This window comes from Scyliorhinus canicula, chromosome 20 (assembly GCF_902713615.1).
Source record: "Scyliorhinus canicula chromosome 20, sScyCan1.1, whole genome shotgun sequence".
NCBI classification, from domain to species: domain Eukaryota; kingdom Metazoa; phylum Chordata; class Chondrichthyes; order Carcharhiniformes; family Scyliorhinidae; genus Scyliorhinus; species Scyliorhinus canicula.
In genome coordinates this window covers 13,042,381-13,060,548 of record NC_052165.1, presented here as the reverse complement: position 1 = coordinate 13,060,548, position 18,168 = coordinate 13,042,381, and the positions used below count along the sequence as shown (strand labels likewise).

At 44.8% G+C, this 18,168-nt stretch overlaps 1 protein-coding gene and 1 long non-coding RNA gene across 10 annotated transcripts in view; one reads left to right on the top strand and one right to left on the bottom strand.

Moving 5' to 3' along the window:
* Positions 1-686: 686 nt before the first annotated feature.
* Positions 687-17,759, bottom strand: LOC119955178. Of its 3 annotated transcripts, none has more exons than XR_005458400.1 (4): positions 17,625-17,759; positions 11,240-11,340; positions 3,943-4,074; positions 687-1,745 (listed from the first exon to the last, which is right to left on the bottom strand). It is a non-coding gene; the product is annotated as an uncharacterized LOC119955178 (long non-coding RNA). The 3 variants fall into 3 exon arrangements; XR_005458402.1 differs by lacking the exon at positions 17,625-17,759 and adding an exon at positions 12,308-13,400 and having other exon boundaries at positions 11,240-11,353; XR_005458401.1 differs by lacking the exon at positions 17,625-17,759 and adding an exon at positions 12,308-13,399.
* Positions 17,589-18,168, top strand: part of si:ch211-272n13.3 (ankyrin repeat domain-containing protein 26) — a 165,680-nt gene continuing 165,100 nt past the window's right edge. For 3 of the 7 annotated variants that reach the window (XM_038781159.1, XM_038781160.1, XM_038781156.1), the window contains exon 1: positions 17,590-17,916. In XM_038781159.1, coding sequence (XP_038637087.1) covers positions 17,714-17,916 — 203 coding nt within the window. In that variant the 5' untranslated portion in view covers positions 17,590-17,713. Of the gene's footprint in view, positions 17,917-18,168 lie in introns of all 7 variants that reach the window. The other 4 variants (XR_005458399.1, XM_038781157.1, XM_038781161.1 and 1 more) reach the window with 3 other exon arrangements.

Here is an 18,168-nt window from a genome sequence, read left to right as displayed (position 1 = left end):
CTGTTGAGCAAAATGACCTGTGCTGTAAATACTATAGAATACCATGTCCATTAATAACCTTGTAACCTCTCCCATCCCCCTATTTTTTATTACAAATAATTCTGAGTATCCAATTTAGGGGCAATTCAATCCACCTAACTTGTACACAATTTTTGGGTTGCTGGGGGTGAAACCCACGCAGACACGGGGAGAATGTGCAAACTCCACACAAACAGTGATCCGGGGCTGGGATCGAACCTGGGTCCTCGGCCCCGTAGGCAGCAGTGCTAACCACTGCGCCACTGAGCCGCCCTGTAAATTCTGCCAATAGGTCGCACTTTGGGGAATACCGCCCAGTCCATCACACGAACCTGCCTCCCATCCATTGATTCCATCTACACCTCCCGCTGCCGGGGGAAAGCAGGCAGCATAATCAAGGATCCCTCCCACCCGGCTTACTCACTTTTCCAACTTCTTCCATCGGGCAGGAGATTCAGAAGTCTGAGAACACGGACGAACAGACTCAAAAACAGCTTCTTCCCCACTGTCACCAGACTCCTAAATGACCCTCTTATGGACTGAGCTCATTAACACTACACCCTGTATGCTTCATCCGATGCCAATGCTTATGTAGTACATTGTATATATTGTGTTGCCCTATTATGTATCCTCATGTATTTTCTTGAATTCTGTTTAATTCCCTTTTCTTCCCATGTACTGAATGATCTGTTGAGCTGCTTGCAGAAAAATACTTTTCACTGTAACTCGGTACACGTGACAATAAACAAATCCAATCCAATCCAATCCACTTTAATGAACTTATTTCCTGGGTTACCCCACCCACATCCCCCTGCAGGATGGCTTCTACCCTGTGTAGGGAAACTCCTCTGGATAAATCAGTCTCTTGGTTTTCTCCAAACCTGGCGAAGCAATAATTATGTTTTGTTGCAATTTTTCTCCGCAACCCAGCTGTGATGAAGAATTTTGTCCTGGGAATTTCAATGACAGAGTCGCATTCCATCGCTTTGTGGCATCGTAATTAGCCCAGCGCTCATGTTCTGTTACATCTTTCTCTATTTCTTAAAATTGCACACAGGTAAACCTCCTGCTGGCGTACGGTGAGTGAAACATTGCTTCGGTCAGCTCGAACAATCTTTTCTGATTGGTATAATCTTTCTGCTCAGGTCCCATCTTAGTAAGTCTTTTTTCAATTTTCTTATTTAACTCTGCCCCTTCTCAAGTCATGCCGTCCTTTCGGTTTACCGTGAATAGATACATGTCTGGGCAGGAAAAATACAGAGACAAGCAAATACTGATTATGGTCCAACATTCTACAACACCGTTATTATTTTAACTGTTACATTTCAAACCTATGATACTGATGAAGTGTTCTGCTTTCATCTTTTGTTCCACTAGGTGGCAAGGTCGAATCGCAAAGCCAGTAGAGAAATAAGCAATATAAAAAACTCTGAATGATGAAAATCTAAAGTAAACTAGAATACTCTAATTATGACCAAGGTTCTCGAGTCTGCTGTTTCTTTTTCAGATGCTGATGGGATTTCGGATATCGTACACTTCCAGCATTGTCAGAGAAAGGGATGAAATCAATTTGGTGATTATAATGACGGTGAAGCTGTCAGCGCCCGCAGTCATCATTCTGTGAAACTGCCAAAATCTTCTCGTGAGTACACGTGCAGTTTAATGTGGAAATGCAGAGGTTGCTGTCAGTGATTCCTCCTTCCTCCCCAGGATGCACTTTTGGAAGTCTGCGCAAATGGAAATCAATCAGAAATCATGAAACTTCCACTTTTGTCACGATTGGTCTTGCTGTATAAAAGTTACAGGGAAGAGCTGAGATGATACATTTAAGTGGGATGCGGTAAACATATGTGGAATAAAGAAATAGGAGATATGGATTGGGTTTGCTGAAGAAGAGTGGGAGGTGGATAGTGTGGGATAAGAACATCAGCATTACTGACCGGTTGAGCATAAAAAGTTTTTTTTAATTTAAAAAATTTCTTTTTTAAATGGCACATACAGACCGATTACTGTTGAATAATCCCTGTGGCCCTGAAAATGGGCCAGATTCTCCGTCCCGCCAGACCCGTTTTCTGGCACTGCTCGCCCCCCCCCCCCCCCCCCCCCCCCCCCCCCCCCCCCGGCAATGGGATCCTCCGTCCCATCAGCCAGCCAATGGAGTATCCCATTGTGGCCACCCCCATTTCGTCGGGAAATCCGCGGGCGTGAGTGCGCTGCCGGCAAAGCAGAGGATCCTGCAAATGGAGCATGCCGCCCCCCCCCCCCCCCCCCCCCCCACATCTCATATTTTTGGAATGTCACCTTTGGAATGAGAATACAATTAACTGTTATCAATTAATTGATAACATCATAGAATCAATTAATCTCTACAGTGCAAAAGGAAGCCATTCAGCCCATCAGGTCTCTACTGACCCTCTGAAAGAACACCCTACCAAGGCCCAATCCCCCCGCAACCCCACCTAACCTTTGGACACTAACGGGCAATTTAACCTAGCCAATCCATCTCATTTGAATATCACTGTTTCTAGATGCTAGAAATCCTTCATAGCTGGTGCCAAATATAAATTAATTTACGGAAAGCTGAAATCCACCCCATATAGACCACCATATCTTTGAGGTCAGCATAGAACCTAGTTGGGGAAAATGGACGGGAATCAGGGGAAGGTAGCGGGGGGGGGGAGGGCTACGGGTTCGTTATGGGGGTTTGATGGCAAGCTAAGGCCCAAAACCAAACTGTAAATAAATGCCTATAAACATGTGCCTCGGCCATATTGGGGAATGTAAAATATGTATGCCGGCTAAAGGGGGCGGCCACAGTTGTTATTATGAAGATGCTTACCTGTAAATATACATGTTAATTTTTGCGTGTTTTTTTTCCTAATAATTTGTAATTTGGTGGATATAAAATATGAAAACTCAATAAAAACCATTTTTTAAAAAAAGCATAGAACCTAGTTGCAGTGCTGCTGGCTGACAAGTTAAAGAATCAATTGAAATATATACAGGGTTGTTACAAATTCAGGTGTGCTATATGTATCTTCTCAGATTCACTGGTGTCAGTCGCTCCCTGAAGCAACACTTTCACGGTATTTGACTCACACTCTCCTATATGTACTTGTAAAATAGCGGTGGCACAGTGGTTAACATTGCTGCATCACAGTGTCAGGGACACGGCTTCAATTCTGGCCTTGGGTGACCGACTGTGTAGAGTTTTCACCTTCCTCCGTGTCTGTGTGGGTTTCCTCCGGTGCTCCGGTTTCATCCCACATTCCAAAAATGTGTGTTAGGTGGATTGGCAATGCCCTTTATGGCAGGGTGCCCTTTTGGATGGTTGCGGCAGACTCGATGGGCCAAATGGCCTCCTTCTGCACAGTAGGGATTCTGTGAAAGCGTAACTTCAGGGTGTATCAATAGCTTACCCCTGCAATCTGGATTTGATACTTATTCTTTTTGCATGTATTTTTTAATTCTCTCTGAAGACAAATTAAATTAAATGAGGTGAGTCAAATCTTGGTTTGAATCATTAGCAGCTTTATTTAGTAATAAGATCAATGTGCAGGGCAATAGTTATGGTAAGTTTTGTTTAACTCAATCATTTAAACTTTGCTTTACATGATTTAAAAGTAATGAATGTGCTGTCCCACGCTGCTAGGTCATCATACCAGCTAAAGCAGAATAGTCTCTCTGCATCTTTTCCTACAACCAGAGCAAAGTCACTCCTAATCCATTCCCTCGTTTCTCACAGCTTTTTTGCAGCACTTTAAAGACTGATATATCTGCCCAACCCTCGATGTTGCCCAGGTCTTGCTGAATGCAGGCATGGGCTGCTTCATTACCTGTAGAATTGCAAATGGAACTGAACATGGCATTCATCAGCAAACAGCCCCATTCTGAACTTAAGACGTATTGAAGTTGATAAAATACCTGAAGGTAGTTGAGCTCAGGACACTGATGTGATGAAATTCTGGAGCCGTGCTCTGGAGCTGAGATGAATGGCCCCCACATCCACAACCATCTTCCAAGTCTACGTATGACCCCGACACTGGAGTGTTGATCCTGATGAATATAAAACTGAAAATGGTTTCAAAAATCAAACAAATACGTGTGGTTGCTTTAAGGCCATAAAAGTTTCAGAAAGTCTTTACAACATGAAAAGCACACCCTTAATGTTGGATTGAATCATAATGATGCTTTCTCCACGTGGTGTATGTGGCATTCCAGGAACTGCAGTCACAAATGTTAGGTATTAAATTCCAGAAATTCCAGAGCTGAAGGGGTTGGATTATGAGGAGAGGTTGAGTAGACTGGGACTGTACTCGTTGGAATTTAGAAGGATGAGGGGGGATCTTATAGAAACATTTAAAATTATGAAGGGAATAGATAGGATAGATGCGGGCAGGTTGTTTCCACTGGCGGGTGAAAGCAGAACTAGGGGACATAGCCTCAAAATAAGGGGAAGTAGATTTAGGACTGAGTTTAGGAGGAACTTCTTCACCCAAAGGGTTGTGAATCTATGGAATTCCTTGCCCAGTGAAGCAGTTGAGGCTCCTTCATTAAATGTTTTTAAGGTAAAGATAGATAGTTTTTTGAAGAATAAAGGGATTAAGGGTTATGGTGTTCGGGCCGGAAAGTGGAGCTGAGTCCACAAAAGATCAGCCATGATCTCATTGAATGGCGGAGCAGGCTCGAGGGGCCAGATGGCCTACTCCTGCTCCTAGTTCTGATGTTCTTATGTTTTTGGGATATTGAGCTTTTAATCAAATTTAGGCTAACCAATTTCTCATCAGCTGAGTTCTCCTACACAGGTGGAGACATGTTGACCTCGTCCGAATTGCCTATTCAGCCTCCTAGTGTGACTCTGATGATTACAGCTGGAAAATTTCAGAAAACCAAATAGCTGAGAATTAGAGATATAAGATAACATTAGTTGAACAGTTCAACAATATTTTACTATCCACTGATTTACAGTTTCTACACCAATATGTACTTTTTCAATGAACTTGTGTCCAAAACTATCGGCAACATTCCCTCAACATTCAACTGATCGTGGAACTTGCCTTGTTTAATCACCACAAATCAGTGGACCTGAAGGTTATATTGTCCCTTAATGTCTCTCATCAATATTTGTATGCAATTGTTACAACATGTTCAGCCGAGGGTAAATGAGCAATTAAGCATGAAAATGCAAAGCTTCTTGCGTAAGCTACCCCACTGCAATATTTACCTATTTTCCTCACAATTGAAATATATTCAAGAGGATTTTGTTCCTGTATTTGCAGGATATTCATGCCAGGAAATATATCCTGTAGATATGAGCAAAATCTGTCACAGAAAGTTTTGTCTGATCCATTTCAGTCTAAGTACCCTTTTTCAAAATTCATTGTTACGGAATTTGGTCTTGCATTTGTTGCCCATCCCTAATTGCCCTTGAGAGGGTGGCGGTGAGCTGCCTTCTTTAACTGCAGCAGTCCATGTGGTGTAGATACACCCATAGTGCTGTTAGGGAGGGAGTTCCCAGAACTTGACCCAGTGACAGTGAAGGAACGGCCTAAGGAGCCTTGGGTGAGTTACTGCAGTGCATCTTGTAGATGGTACACACAGCTGTTACTGTGCATTGGTGGTGGACGGACTGAATGTTTGTGGCAGGAGTGCCAATCAAGCGGGCTGCTTTTTCCTGCATGATTTTGAGTGTTGTTGGAGCTGCAGTCATTCAGGCTTGTGGGGAGGATTCCATCACACTTCTGTCTTGTGCTTTGTAGGTGGTGGACAAGCTTTGGGGAATCAGGAGTGAGTTACTCGCCACTGGATTCCAAACCTCAGGCCTGCTCTTGTAACCACAGTATTTGTATAACTAGTCCAGTTCAGCTTCTGATCAATGATAACCCCCAGGATGTTGATAGTGGGGGCTTTTCACAGTAATTTCATTGCAGCCTACTCGTGACAATAAGCAATTTTCATTTTCATTTCATTTCATTTGGTGATGGTAATGCCATCGAATGTCAAGGAGTAATAGTTTGATTCTCTCTTATTGGAGATGGTCATTGTCTGGCACTTGTGTGACACAAAGTTTACTTGCCACTTGTTAGCCCAAGCCTGGATATTGTCCAGGCCTTGCTGCATTTGCATATGGACTGCTCTGAGGAGTCGGGAATTGTGCTTAACATTGTGCAATCATCAGCAAATATCTGACCTTACGTTGGAAGGAAAGTCATTGTTGATGCAGCTGAAGATGGTTGGGCCTAAGGCACTACTGTGAGGAACTCCTGCAGTGATGTTCTGGGACTGAGATGACTGACCCCCAACAAACACAACCACTTTCCTTTGTGCTAGGTATGACGTTAACCAGTGGAAGGTTTCCCCCCTGATTCCCATTGACTCCACTTTTGCTTGGGCTCCTTGATGACATACTTAATTAAATGCTGCCTTGATGTCAAGGGCAGTCACTCTCACCTCATCTCTGGAGTACAGCTCTTTTGTCCATGTTTGAACCAAGGCTGTAATGAGGTCAGGAGCTGAGTGATCCTGGTGGAACCCAAACTGAGCATCAGCGAGCAGGTCATTGCTGAGTAAGTGTCGCTTGATAGAATTGTTAGAACTGTTGATTATCCCTTCCATCAATTTACTGATGATTGAGAGTAGACTGATAGGGCGGTAATTGATTGAGTTGGATTTGTCCTGCTTTTTGTGTACAGGACATACCTGGACAATTTTCAAAATTGCCACGTAGATGTCAGTGTTGTAGCTGGAACGGCATAGCCCGGCACATTCTGGAGTACAAACCTTCAGCAAATTCTGGTGCACAAGCCTTCAGTACAAATGCCGGAATATTGTCAGGTCCCATAGCCATTGCAGCATCCAGTGCCTTCTGCCGTTTCTTGATATCACCTGGAGTGAAATGTATTGGCTGAAGACTGACATCTGTGATGCTGGGGACCGCTGGAGGAGACCGAGATGGACCATCGACTTGGCACTTCTGACTGAAGATTATTGGACATGTTTCAGCCTTGTTTTTTGCACTGATGTGCTGGACTCCTCCGTCATTGAGGATGGGGTTTTTGTGGAGCCTCCTCCTCCAGTGAATTGGTCAACTGTCCAACACCATTAATGACTGGATTTGGCAGGACTGCAGAGCTTAGATCTGATCCCTTGGTAATGGGATTGCTTAGTTCTGTCTATCACTTGCTGCTTATGTTGTTTGGCACACAAGTAGTCCTGTGTTGTCGCTTCACCAGGTTGTCAACTCATTTTTCTGTATGCCTGGTGTCCTGCACTTTTCATTGAACCAGGGTTGATCCACTGGCTTGGTAGTAATGGTAGAATGAGGTTTATGTCAGGACATGAGGTTACACATTGTAAGAAGTCTTACAACACCAGGTTAAAGTCCAACAGGTTTGTTTGGAATCACTAGCTTTCGGAGCACAGCTCCTTCATTAGATGATGACAGAGGCATCTGCAGCAGGCAGGTTGCATGTGAGGAAGAGGTATATTTTTCCCTCTTGTTGGTTCCCTCACCACCTGTCACAGGTCCAGTCTAGCAGTTATGTCTTTTAGAAATCAGCCAGCTCAGTCTGTAGTGGTGCTACCGAGCCACTCTTGGTGATGAACATCGAAGTCCCCCACCCAGTGTAAATGCTGAGCCCTAGCCGCCCTCAGTGCTTCCTCCAAGTGGTGTTCAACGTGGATTCAACAGATGATGGTGGACAGTACGTGGTAATCAGCAGGTTTCTTTGCCTATGTTAGACCTGAAGCCATGAGACTCCATGGGATCCAGAGTTGATGTTGAGGACTCCCAGGGCAACTCCCTTTCAATTGTATACCACTGTGTCGCTACCCCTGCTAGGTCTGTCCTGCCGGTGGGACAGGTCATACCCAGGGATGGTGATCGTGGTGTCTGGGACATTATCTGTAAGATGTGATTCCATGGCTATGACTATGTCAGGCTGTTGCTTAACTAGTCTGTGAGACAGATCTCCCAATGTTGGACAAGCCTCCAGATGTTAGTGAGGAGGACTTTTCAGGGTCGATAGGGCTGGGTTTTTCTTTTCCAGTGCCCAGGTGGTCCGTTCAGTTTCTTTCCTTTTTATTGACTATATAGCAGTTCGATACAACTGAGTGGCTTGTTAGGCCATTTCAGAGGGCATTTAAGAGGCGACTCCATTTCTGTAGATCTGGAGTCACATATATCAGACCAGCAGAGGACTGCAGATTTCCTTCCCTAAAGGTCATTAGTGAACCAGCTTGTTTTTTTTACGACAATTGATAATGGGCTCATCATTAGACATTGTTCAGATATTTAATGGGTTCAACTCCACCATCTACCGTGGCAGGATTTGAACCCACGTCCCCGGAGTACTATTCTGGGTCTCTGGATCACCAGCTCAGTGACAATACCACCTCCCCTTCTCATGGCAATGATAAATGTTAATTACTGCCATTGATTATCTCTTCATGTAAGTTAATTATTGCATACGTGAAGATACATTCCCTCAGATTTTAATTGTTGTTGGAGATTTTTAAAATAACACATAGAACATAGAACATAGAACATTACAGCGCAGTACAGGCCCTTCGGCTCACGGTGTTGCGCCGTCCTGTGAAACCCCTCTAAAGTCCCTCTACACTATTCCCTTATCGTCCATATGCCTATCCAATGACCATTTGAATGCGTTTAGTGTTGGCGAGTCCACTACTGTTGCAGGCAAGGCATTACACGCCCTTACCAATCTCTGAGTAAAGAACCTACCTCTGACATCTGTCCTATATCTATCTCCCTTCAATTTAAAGCTATGTCCCCTCGTGCTGGACATCACCAGCCGAGGAAAAAGGCTCTCACTGTCCACCCTATCTAATCCTCTGATCATCTTGTATGCCTCAATTAAGTCACCTCTTAAACTTCTTCTCTCTAACGAAAACAGCCTCAAGTCCTTCAGCCTTTCCTCATATGATCTTCCCTCCATACCAGGCAACATTCTTGTAAATCTCCTCTATACCCTTTCCAATGCTTCCACATCCTTCCTATAATGTGGCGAACAGAACTGCACACAATACTCCAAATGCGGCCGCACCAGAGTTTTGTACAACTGCAACATGACCTCATGGCTCCGAAACTCAATTCCTCTACCAATAAAAGCTAACACACCGTACGCCTTCTTAACAACCCTCTCAACCTGGGTGGCAACTTTCAGGAATCTATGGACGTGGACACCGAGATCTCTCTGCTCGTCCACACTACCAAGAATCTTACCATTAGCCCAGTACTCTGCCTTTCTGTTATTCCTTCCAAAATGAATCACCTCACACTTTTCTGCATTAAACTCCATTTGCCACCTGTCAGCCCAGCTCTGCAGCTTATCTATGTCCCTCTGTAACTTGTAACATCCTTCTGCACTGTCCACAACTCCACCGACTTTAGTGTCATCTTCAAATTTACTCACCCATCCTTCTACACCCTCCTCCAGGTCATTTATAAAAATGACAAACAGCAACGGCCCCAAAACAGATCCTTGTGGCACACCACGAGTAACTGGACACCAGTCAGAGCATTTCCCATCAACCACCACTCTTTGTCTTCTATCAGCTAGCCAATTTCTGATCCAAACTGCTAAATCACCCTGAATCCCATGCCTCTGTATTTTCTGCAATAGCCTACCGTGGGGAACCTTATCAAACGCTTTACTGAAATCCATATACACCACATCAACTGTTTTACCCTCATCCACCTGTTTGGTCACCTTCTTGAAGAACTTAATGAGGTTTGTGAGGCACGACCTACCCTTCACAAAACCATGTTGACTATCTCTAATCAAATTATTCCTTTGCAGATGATTATACATCCTATCTCTTATAAACATTTCCAAGACTTTTCCCACAACAGAAGTAAGGCTCACTGGCCTATAGTTACCGGGGTTATCTCTACTCCCCTTCTTGTACAAGGGGACAACATTTGCTATCCTCCAGTCCTCTGGCACTATTCCTGTAGACAAAGATGACTTAAAGATCAAAGCCAAAGGCTCAGCAATCTCCTCCCTAGCTTCCCAGAGAATCCTAGGATAAATCCCATCCGGCCCAGGGGACTTATCTATTTTCACACTTTCCAGAATCGCTAACACCTCCTCCTTATGAACCTTGTGGACCACGACTTGGGGCTGCTCCCCCTCCCCCTTAAGGATCCTGAAAACACGATCTGAGACATCGCGGACCCTGGCACCTGGGAGACAACACACCAACCGCGAGTCTCTCTCGTTCCCACAGAATCTCCTATCTATCCCCCTATCTATGGAGTTAATAATATTTTTAATTTCCTTTTGTCTTTTTTCTCTCACTCTTATCCTTTCAAACTTTTCATTGCTCCTTTTATTTCACCTTTTACACCCCATTTCACATTGTATTCACCCACTCTAATTTACTCTTCCCTCTCAGTCATTGCACTGTTAATTTCACAATCTTTCAATCTGATTAGCTAAGGATATACATTGTTCCTTGCCATGTTCACTCGGCTCCCAGGTGCCTTGTATCTCTCACAGCAATGTGATTAGATTTCACTTTCAGCAACTTGCCATACAAATACTTCAGAAACCTAAATATGGAGGAGCCAGGGCTGACAGTATCAGACACTGCCACAGCAATTCATGGCCCAATGTTTGCTACAAACCATGAAGGAGCATGAGAAATACCCTTTCTACATCGCTCAAATTGTTTTTAGAATCAGAACATACTTCTTCAACTAAGACATTTCAGTTAGTATTTGTACAAAGAAAACTTATACTCAAGAAAGGTGTAATTATTTATTAAAGAAGGACATAACTACAAAAGCATTATTTTGTTTCACAAACCCTCTCCAGGGTAATGGAGAGTTTTGTTTACTGATAATTATTGGTTTAAAGACTGTGGAATGACTGTGGACAGTTCCTAAATGCAGTGAAGCAATATGATTCCGTTACGTTTGTCATAGACACTCAAAGCTGTCAGGTGAAGGAAATATTTGAAGTAGGGACGGTGGGGATTGTCAACCTGTGTAAAGACATGAAAGCTCAGAGGCTATGAAAGAAAGACAAAGGGAAATGGCAAAATATGCAAGTGAGAAAACTGATCTTTATCCTTATTGAATAGATATTAGTGCAGGGTGACACGAAGTGTAACCGCAGAAGGCATTTTTATTTAACAAGCATTTAGGATTAACCAAAGGTTTAAATAAATAAATAAAATTACATGAATGAAATACCTCAAGATGCTTCCACCTTTGATTTTCTGCCATAAGGTATGAGTTTCAGCTTGGTTCAGTTGGCACAAGGTGATACGTGGCGGGTTCCACTACAAGTTCCCCTGAAAGACATTACTGGTACTTCTCATGGTCATTCTTTTGGTGCCAGCCTACAAATTCTAACCTACTGAACTCAATTTCACAACATGCTACACTTGGAACAAAGACAGAAAATGCTGGTAACAAAGTTGGCTCAGTTTGTCCCACCATGAATGCTCAGTACCTGGTAAAGTGTACCGCTGTAGTTTTGCACAAGGGAATGCTCACAGAAGGTGCACATTGAGGGCAGCTGCTGGTCACATTCATTAATAATGTTCAACAGATTTTCATTAAATTAATCCTTGGAGGGCATGCAGATTAAGGTTTGTGGGACATTCTTCCAGTCCTTTTTTTTTAATGGGAAACGGCCATTTATTTTACTGTTGCATTTCCCCAATTTCCCCTTTTGCAGTGAAGGCAGAATCAGTTCAGCACATCAGAAAAAAAATATCCAGACTACAACACTTAATTTTTTTTTTGCTACATCCAGCTCAACTGCAACATTGAGGATATGCCAACAATATCAATATTTTTATATCAGTTTATTTTTAAAGGTACCTTTTATATGTTCTGATTATTTACAACTGTACAAGCAAAGCACACACTTCCAAGTGCACAAGTTTAATACAGTATTGACTATTTTTGCATTTACAGGGTTCTTAATCTGAAAAAAAGGATCCAACTTTTAAGATCTTTCATAAATTATATTACAAAAAAATGCTATTTACTGCTAGTTCACACACATCTGATTTACCCAGTAAGACTAGTGACAGTAGAAGAAACTGAGTAACCTTTTATCATGCTCGTTCCAACCCCCCGGGGTCAGTTATAGCAACATCTAAATCTGTCTCGTACAAAAGTTAAGGTAAAGTCATTTTCAAGTTTAAAATGAAATTCAAGTTTCTCATTTTGACACTGGATGGAAATTAATTTATAGCATGAAAAGAACACAGTTGTTGAAATAATAATACCCCTTATGGAATAACTTACCCATTTTCTCCTATGACCAGCAAGTTTGTGCCTAGTTCTGTACTGCTTTCTCTGTTTGAAGCAGTCATATTAGTCTGGGTTACTATGACTACTAGCCATAAGAATTTTTAAAAAGCCAATACGGTCTTCATGTGTAGCAAAAGAAGAAGCATCCACATGTCACCTGCAACATTAGTAGATGGCAGAAGACTCAGTGCACCCTTGTCCTTCAAAATTATATATTTTAAAAGAAAACTCAGCAACTAATCTAACATTTTCCACACAGCAGAGATGAATCGCTATTAGAGAAAAAAAAAACTGGCAAGACAAAAACATTGTGAAAATTTGGAGGAATTCCACTCCCAAACTTTACTTTTCACCCTATTTCAAGTACTCTACAAGGTACCAAATTACCAAAAGGTGCCAGTGTATTGACTGGGAGTTTCTCTTTAAAGAAAAAAAAAAAGCACTTGGAAATGAGCATTAAAAAATAAAGAACCGTCACCACCTACTTTAGAGCACAGAGGTACATTAGCCAGTCTTTTGTAGTGATTCATAATCACTGTGTCACACGTTAGACAGTAGCCCTACCCTTATCCAAAAATCAACTGGCCGCTTACTATTAACAGTGCAAAAGTAAACTCTGAAGCATCGAGATCAATGGAAATCTATTCTTCCAGTCCTTAATGGGGAAAAAGGAGTTAGTAAAGGAAGCACATTTGGGATGTATACAGTTGGAGCTAAAAGCAACTGCGGATGCTGGAATCTGAAACAAAAACAGAAAATGCCGGATAATCTCAGCAGGTCTGACAGCATCTGTGGAGAGACAAGGGAGCTAACGTTTCGAGTCTGGACGACTCTTTGCCAAAGCAGTTGGAGCTGTTGGTCATGAACACTTAGAGGTTGGCCACTTTGGGACCTAATGCACTGCTTGGAAATATTTAATTGTTCATTCAAAATGTTATATAAGCATTTCAACCTATGGGCCTTTCTTTGGTCCTGGAGACTGTGATGTGACCAACAGCGAGATACTAGAATCTCATGAGTAATTACTTGTAAATAAATGAGCTTCCTGGCATTGAATGTCCTCAAGATTAATATTTTCACCAGTATATGGGTTCCAAGTGGCTACATTAGAGCTGAACAATAATTTCTGTCTGTGTGTGGGGGGGGGGGGGGGGGGGGGGGGGGGGGGGGGGTGTATTGGGTACTCTAAATTTATTTTTACACACATATGGATTTCACTATGTCTTCACAGGCCGCTTATCTGTTTTGTCAGAAAATTACCTCGCCGTCTGAAAAAATACTTCCTACTCAATGCGAAGAGGAGAGTCTCTCATGGACATTGTTGTTGCAATTCGGAGCACTGCAGCAAATTGGTCATCATTGAAGGCGGATGTGTTCTTTCATTTATTGAATTTCATAACAGAAAATGTGTGTTTGCAGACATAAGTTGCCCAAAACAGTACAAGCATCTTTTGGGCATGAGCCCTGATCTTTGGAAAGTGCAAAGCAAACAGTAGTGACAGATATATTTTCAGGTTCTGATTAGACATTGTGAAATGCAGACGTGTGTGAACTTCTTGCCTTCAATTTTATGGGGTAAAAAGAGCAACTTTGGCATGAAGGTCTTGATAAGGGAGAGTACATGTCATGAACAAAAAGCCCCATTCCTTGTAAACTTTAGAATTAGATTTATTCATGTGATTCATGACATTGATGACAAACATGAAATCAGCCGGACAGTTCACATTATTCAATTGGGGCAAATCCACATCTTTAGCTTTCATTTATTAAAACAAATTAATCCTTGCCTTCAGCTCCCACGCTCTTTTCAGAACCTTCCCCAAACTAAGCCTTCTAATATTAGTATGGTAGTGAATATCCGTGTGCTCTGATTCAGGTTCTGCTAGAAAAGAGACAAACATCTGTGGTTTAATGCTCTTGAAGAAAATGCATGCAGAATCCCTACAGTGCAAAAGGAGGCAATTCAGCCCAATTCAGCTGACCCTCCAAAAGAGCACTCTACCCAGGCCCTATCCTCATAACCTAACTTGTGCATCCCTGGACACTAAGGGGCAATTTAACATGGCCAATCCACCTAACTTGCACATTTTTGGACTGTGAAGGAACCCAGAGCACCTGGAGGAAGCCCACGCAGACACGGGGAGAACATACAAACTCCACACAGTCACCCAAGGCCAGATTCAAACTGAGGTCCCTGGCGCTGTGATGCAGCAACCACTGTGCCACCCTGTCGCCTTGATAGTGAACTGTGTTTCTTGTCTGGGAACAATATTGCAGCAGAGTCAACCGAGCATTCCCTGATGAATGCTCCCTGGGAGAATGGCTTGCTGTTTTTGGCGATTTTTACATGCAATCACATAGCTATCAGTCTGGTAATTCCATCTTGTGTTACGTATTGAATGGATTTAAAAAACTGCTTTCTTCATTTGTGCAACCATCCCATGAGATTGTCTAGCTTTCTCTTCGTCAGCCATGTTCTTATATTTGGCTGTATGTTTGCTCTCAAAGTGTCGGTTCAATTTGCAGTCTTTGAATATGGCGACACTTTCTTTGCAAACTAAGCACCCTGCTAAATCCGTAAAGGAGTATTTGGAACTCCACTCCTTGTTAAACACTTGGCTTTCAGCGTCTACTTTCCTCTCCTTCGACAAACTCATGTTTGTATTGTATCCTTCCAATAAAGCACCAAAAATGCGAATCCCTGCAAAACTGAAAACTAGTATAGAACTAATTTTCATGCTTCCCTTGCCGTGAAACCATTGGCTGCTATGTGTGGTGGTATAACTAGGAGGTTTACGGTACCTGTCTGCCATTGGTGCAGAGCACTCGCTGCCTATTGGCTCAGGTCGGTCATTTGCCTCTCTGCTGATTGGTTGAGGCTAGTCATGTGACTGCTCACCCATTGGCCGAGAGGCAAGTAGTCCCGCCTACGAGGCGGGGTATAAGAACTCGTAGGACCCGGCAGTCGGCCTTTCTCTGTAAGTCGACTGTCGGGCACACAACTAGTTAAAGCATGATATATGGAACTTCTTCATGACGCGAGTCAAATTGATGGTACATCACTATGATTAGCAACATGATCATGGCAACCAATCATAGGCCCGTACCCTGCACGGAGACATTGCATTGCTGATGTACAACGATCGCTGGTAAATTTTGATCAAAATGCAACGTTGTGTTTCGGGTTTTTAAAAAATCTGGTCTGGCAGGCCGGGTCCAGCCCGTGGCATATTTTGCCTATCCCTGGGCTACTCTGTACTCTAAGTGTGATCTAACCAATGCCTGGTGCAACATTTCCTTTATTGTGGTTGAAAAGTGATGGAAGTTCCATTTCACAAACCCGAGTATTTTGGATATCATGGACGCTGCATAATGACTTTCTACATCCCACATTAATGCTGCTGCTTAGACCGGCTGAAATGTGCTAACATTCTCTCTTTTCTGTTGATTTTTCAGCATCTGCTGTAATTTGCCATGGATCGACTTGGAAACATCAATTTGGGGGCAAGTAGAAGAAGGCCATTTGGCTCATCGGACTGCACCAACCCTTTGAAAGAGCACCCCAATTAGGCCCACTTGCCCACCCTATTCCCTGTACGCTGCACATCTTTGGACACTAAGAGGCAATATAGCATGGCTAATCGACCTAACCTGCACATGTTTGGACTGTGGGAGGAAACTTCAAAGCACCTGGAGGAAACCCACTCAGACAGGGGAGAACGTACAAACTGAATTGAACCTGGGTCCCTGGCACTGTGAAGCAGCAGTTCTAACCACTGTGAATTCATAGAATCCCTACAGCACAGGAGGCCATTCATCCCATTGAGTCTCCACCGACCCTCTGAAAGAGCACCCTAACCTAGGCCCACTCCCTTCGTCCTTTCCCCGCAACCTCACCTAACACTTTGGACACTGAGGGGCAATTTTAGAATGGCCAACCCACCTAACCTGGTCACTGTCTGTGTGGAGTCTGCACACTCTCCCTGTGTCGCGTGGGTTTCCTCCGGGTGCTCTGGTTTCCTCCCACAAATCCCGAAAGACATGCTTGTTGGACATTCTGAATTCTCCCACAGTTTACCCGGAATGTGGCGGCTAGGGGCTTTTCACGTAGCTTCATTGCAGCGTTAATGTAAGCCTACTTGTGACAGTAAAGATTATTATTAAATGCCGCCCTGCTATAAGCTTCCATGAGCAATGCACATTGACACAGCCTCCCCTTCGGAATTGCTTCCAAAGGAGCCTTTGGAACTGGATGAGACTGCTGGCTTGCAAGCTGTGAACTTGCAAATGCTCTATTGCTCCCTCACTAAACCTCAACCGCTGTCTACGTTTATGTATTTTCACTGTCCTCATGTATTTATGGTAGGTCCCATGTTTTTTTCACGTATGGGGTGATGTGCCCAGACTGTCCATAGCACAATACTTTTCACTGTACCTCGGTACACGGGAAAATAAACCTCCATGTGGAGAGGGAGCTGCCACACACACACACATCAACCCACACACACACCCACCCCAACCCAAACAATTGTGACAGAACAAGCCCCGGCCTCCCGGGACGCGTCATGCCCGATTCTGCTTCGTGATTGGTTGGTCACGACAATGGTGGTGGGTGACATAAGACGTTGAACGCGTGGGGGGCGGGGGCTGAGGTTGCGTGTGACGTCACGCGCATGCCGCTTGGAGCCCGGCGGCAGTTGGGACGGAGCGGAGGGGGAGGAGTCGGGTGGAATGGGGCTCCTCCCGCACACCGCAGCTCAATAGCACCCGCAGCCTCGCCGGTCCGCTCCGGTGGGGACCACGTCACTTTGCGCCCGGTGCCAGCCTGTCAAATCCTCCTCACCCCACAGACGCCTCTCTTCCTCCCTCCCCGGGAGCTGCTGTAATCGCCCCCTGATGTAGAGGACCCCCCACCCGGAGAGTCAATACCTCCCTCACCCCCCGCCCCCCCCCCCCAGGGGCCAACATCTTCCTCCACCCACCCACCCCAGGGGCCAATACCTTCCCCTCGAGAGACATCACCTGCCTCACCCCCCCACCCCCGAACATCATCTCCCTCACCCCCACCCCGGAGGGTCAACATCTCCTCACCCCCCCCCCCCCCCCCCGGGGCCAGTACCTTCCCCCCCCCCCCCCCCCGGGGCCAGTACCTTCCCCCCCCCCCCCCCCCCCTTCTTCCCCGGAGAGACATCACCTCCCTCTCACCAGGAGGGACATCCCAGTCGCCTTCTCCCTGTGAGCGGCCTGTCTGATCTATTCTAGATTCGGAATTGACGCCCCCCCCCCCCCCCCCCCCCGGCTAAGTGCTCACCCACAAAGCCGAGTGATGCACCCGAGCTTTTACTGGATAACAATCCCAGCCCGGGCCGGAGCCGCTCGCCTTTGTCCCCCGAGACGACGATGAAGAAGATACTGCGTTTCGCCAAGAGGAAGAGGAAATTCTCCCCCAACACCTCGGACACCGGCAGCGTCCTCTCCGCCGGCTACGAGCTGAGGGAGAAGGACCTGGGCAAGCTGCACAAAGCCGCCTCCACTGGCGATCTGTCCAAACTCCGACAGCTGGTCAAGAAGAACGACGTGAATCAGCTGGACAAAGAAAACAGGTGAGGGTGGGGATGGATTGGGGGTGGGGATGGTGGTGGGGAAGGATTTGGGGGTGGGGGCAGGAATGGATTTGAGGGTGGGGATGGATTTGGGAATGGGGATGGATTTGGAGGGAGGGTGGGGATGGAATTGGGGGGTGTGGGGTGGGGATGGTGGTGGGGGCGGGGAAGGATTTGGGGATGGGGCAGGTATGGATTTGAGGGTGGGGATGGATTTGGGAATGGGGATGGATTTGGAGGGAGGGTGGGGAT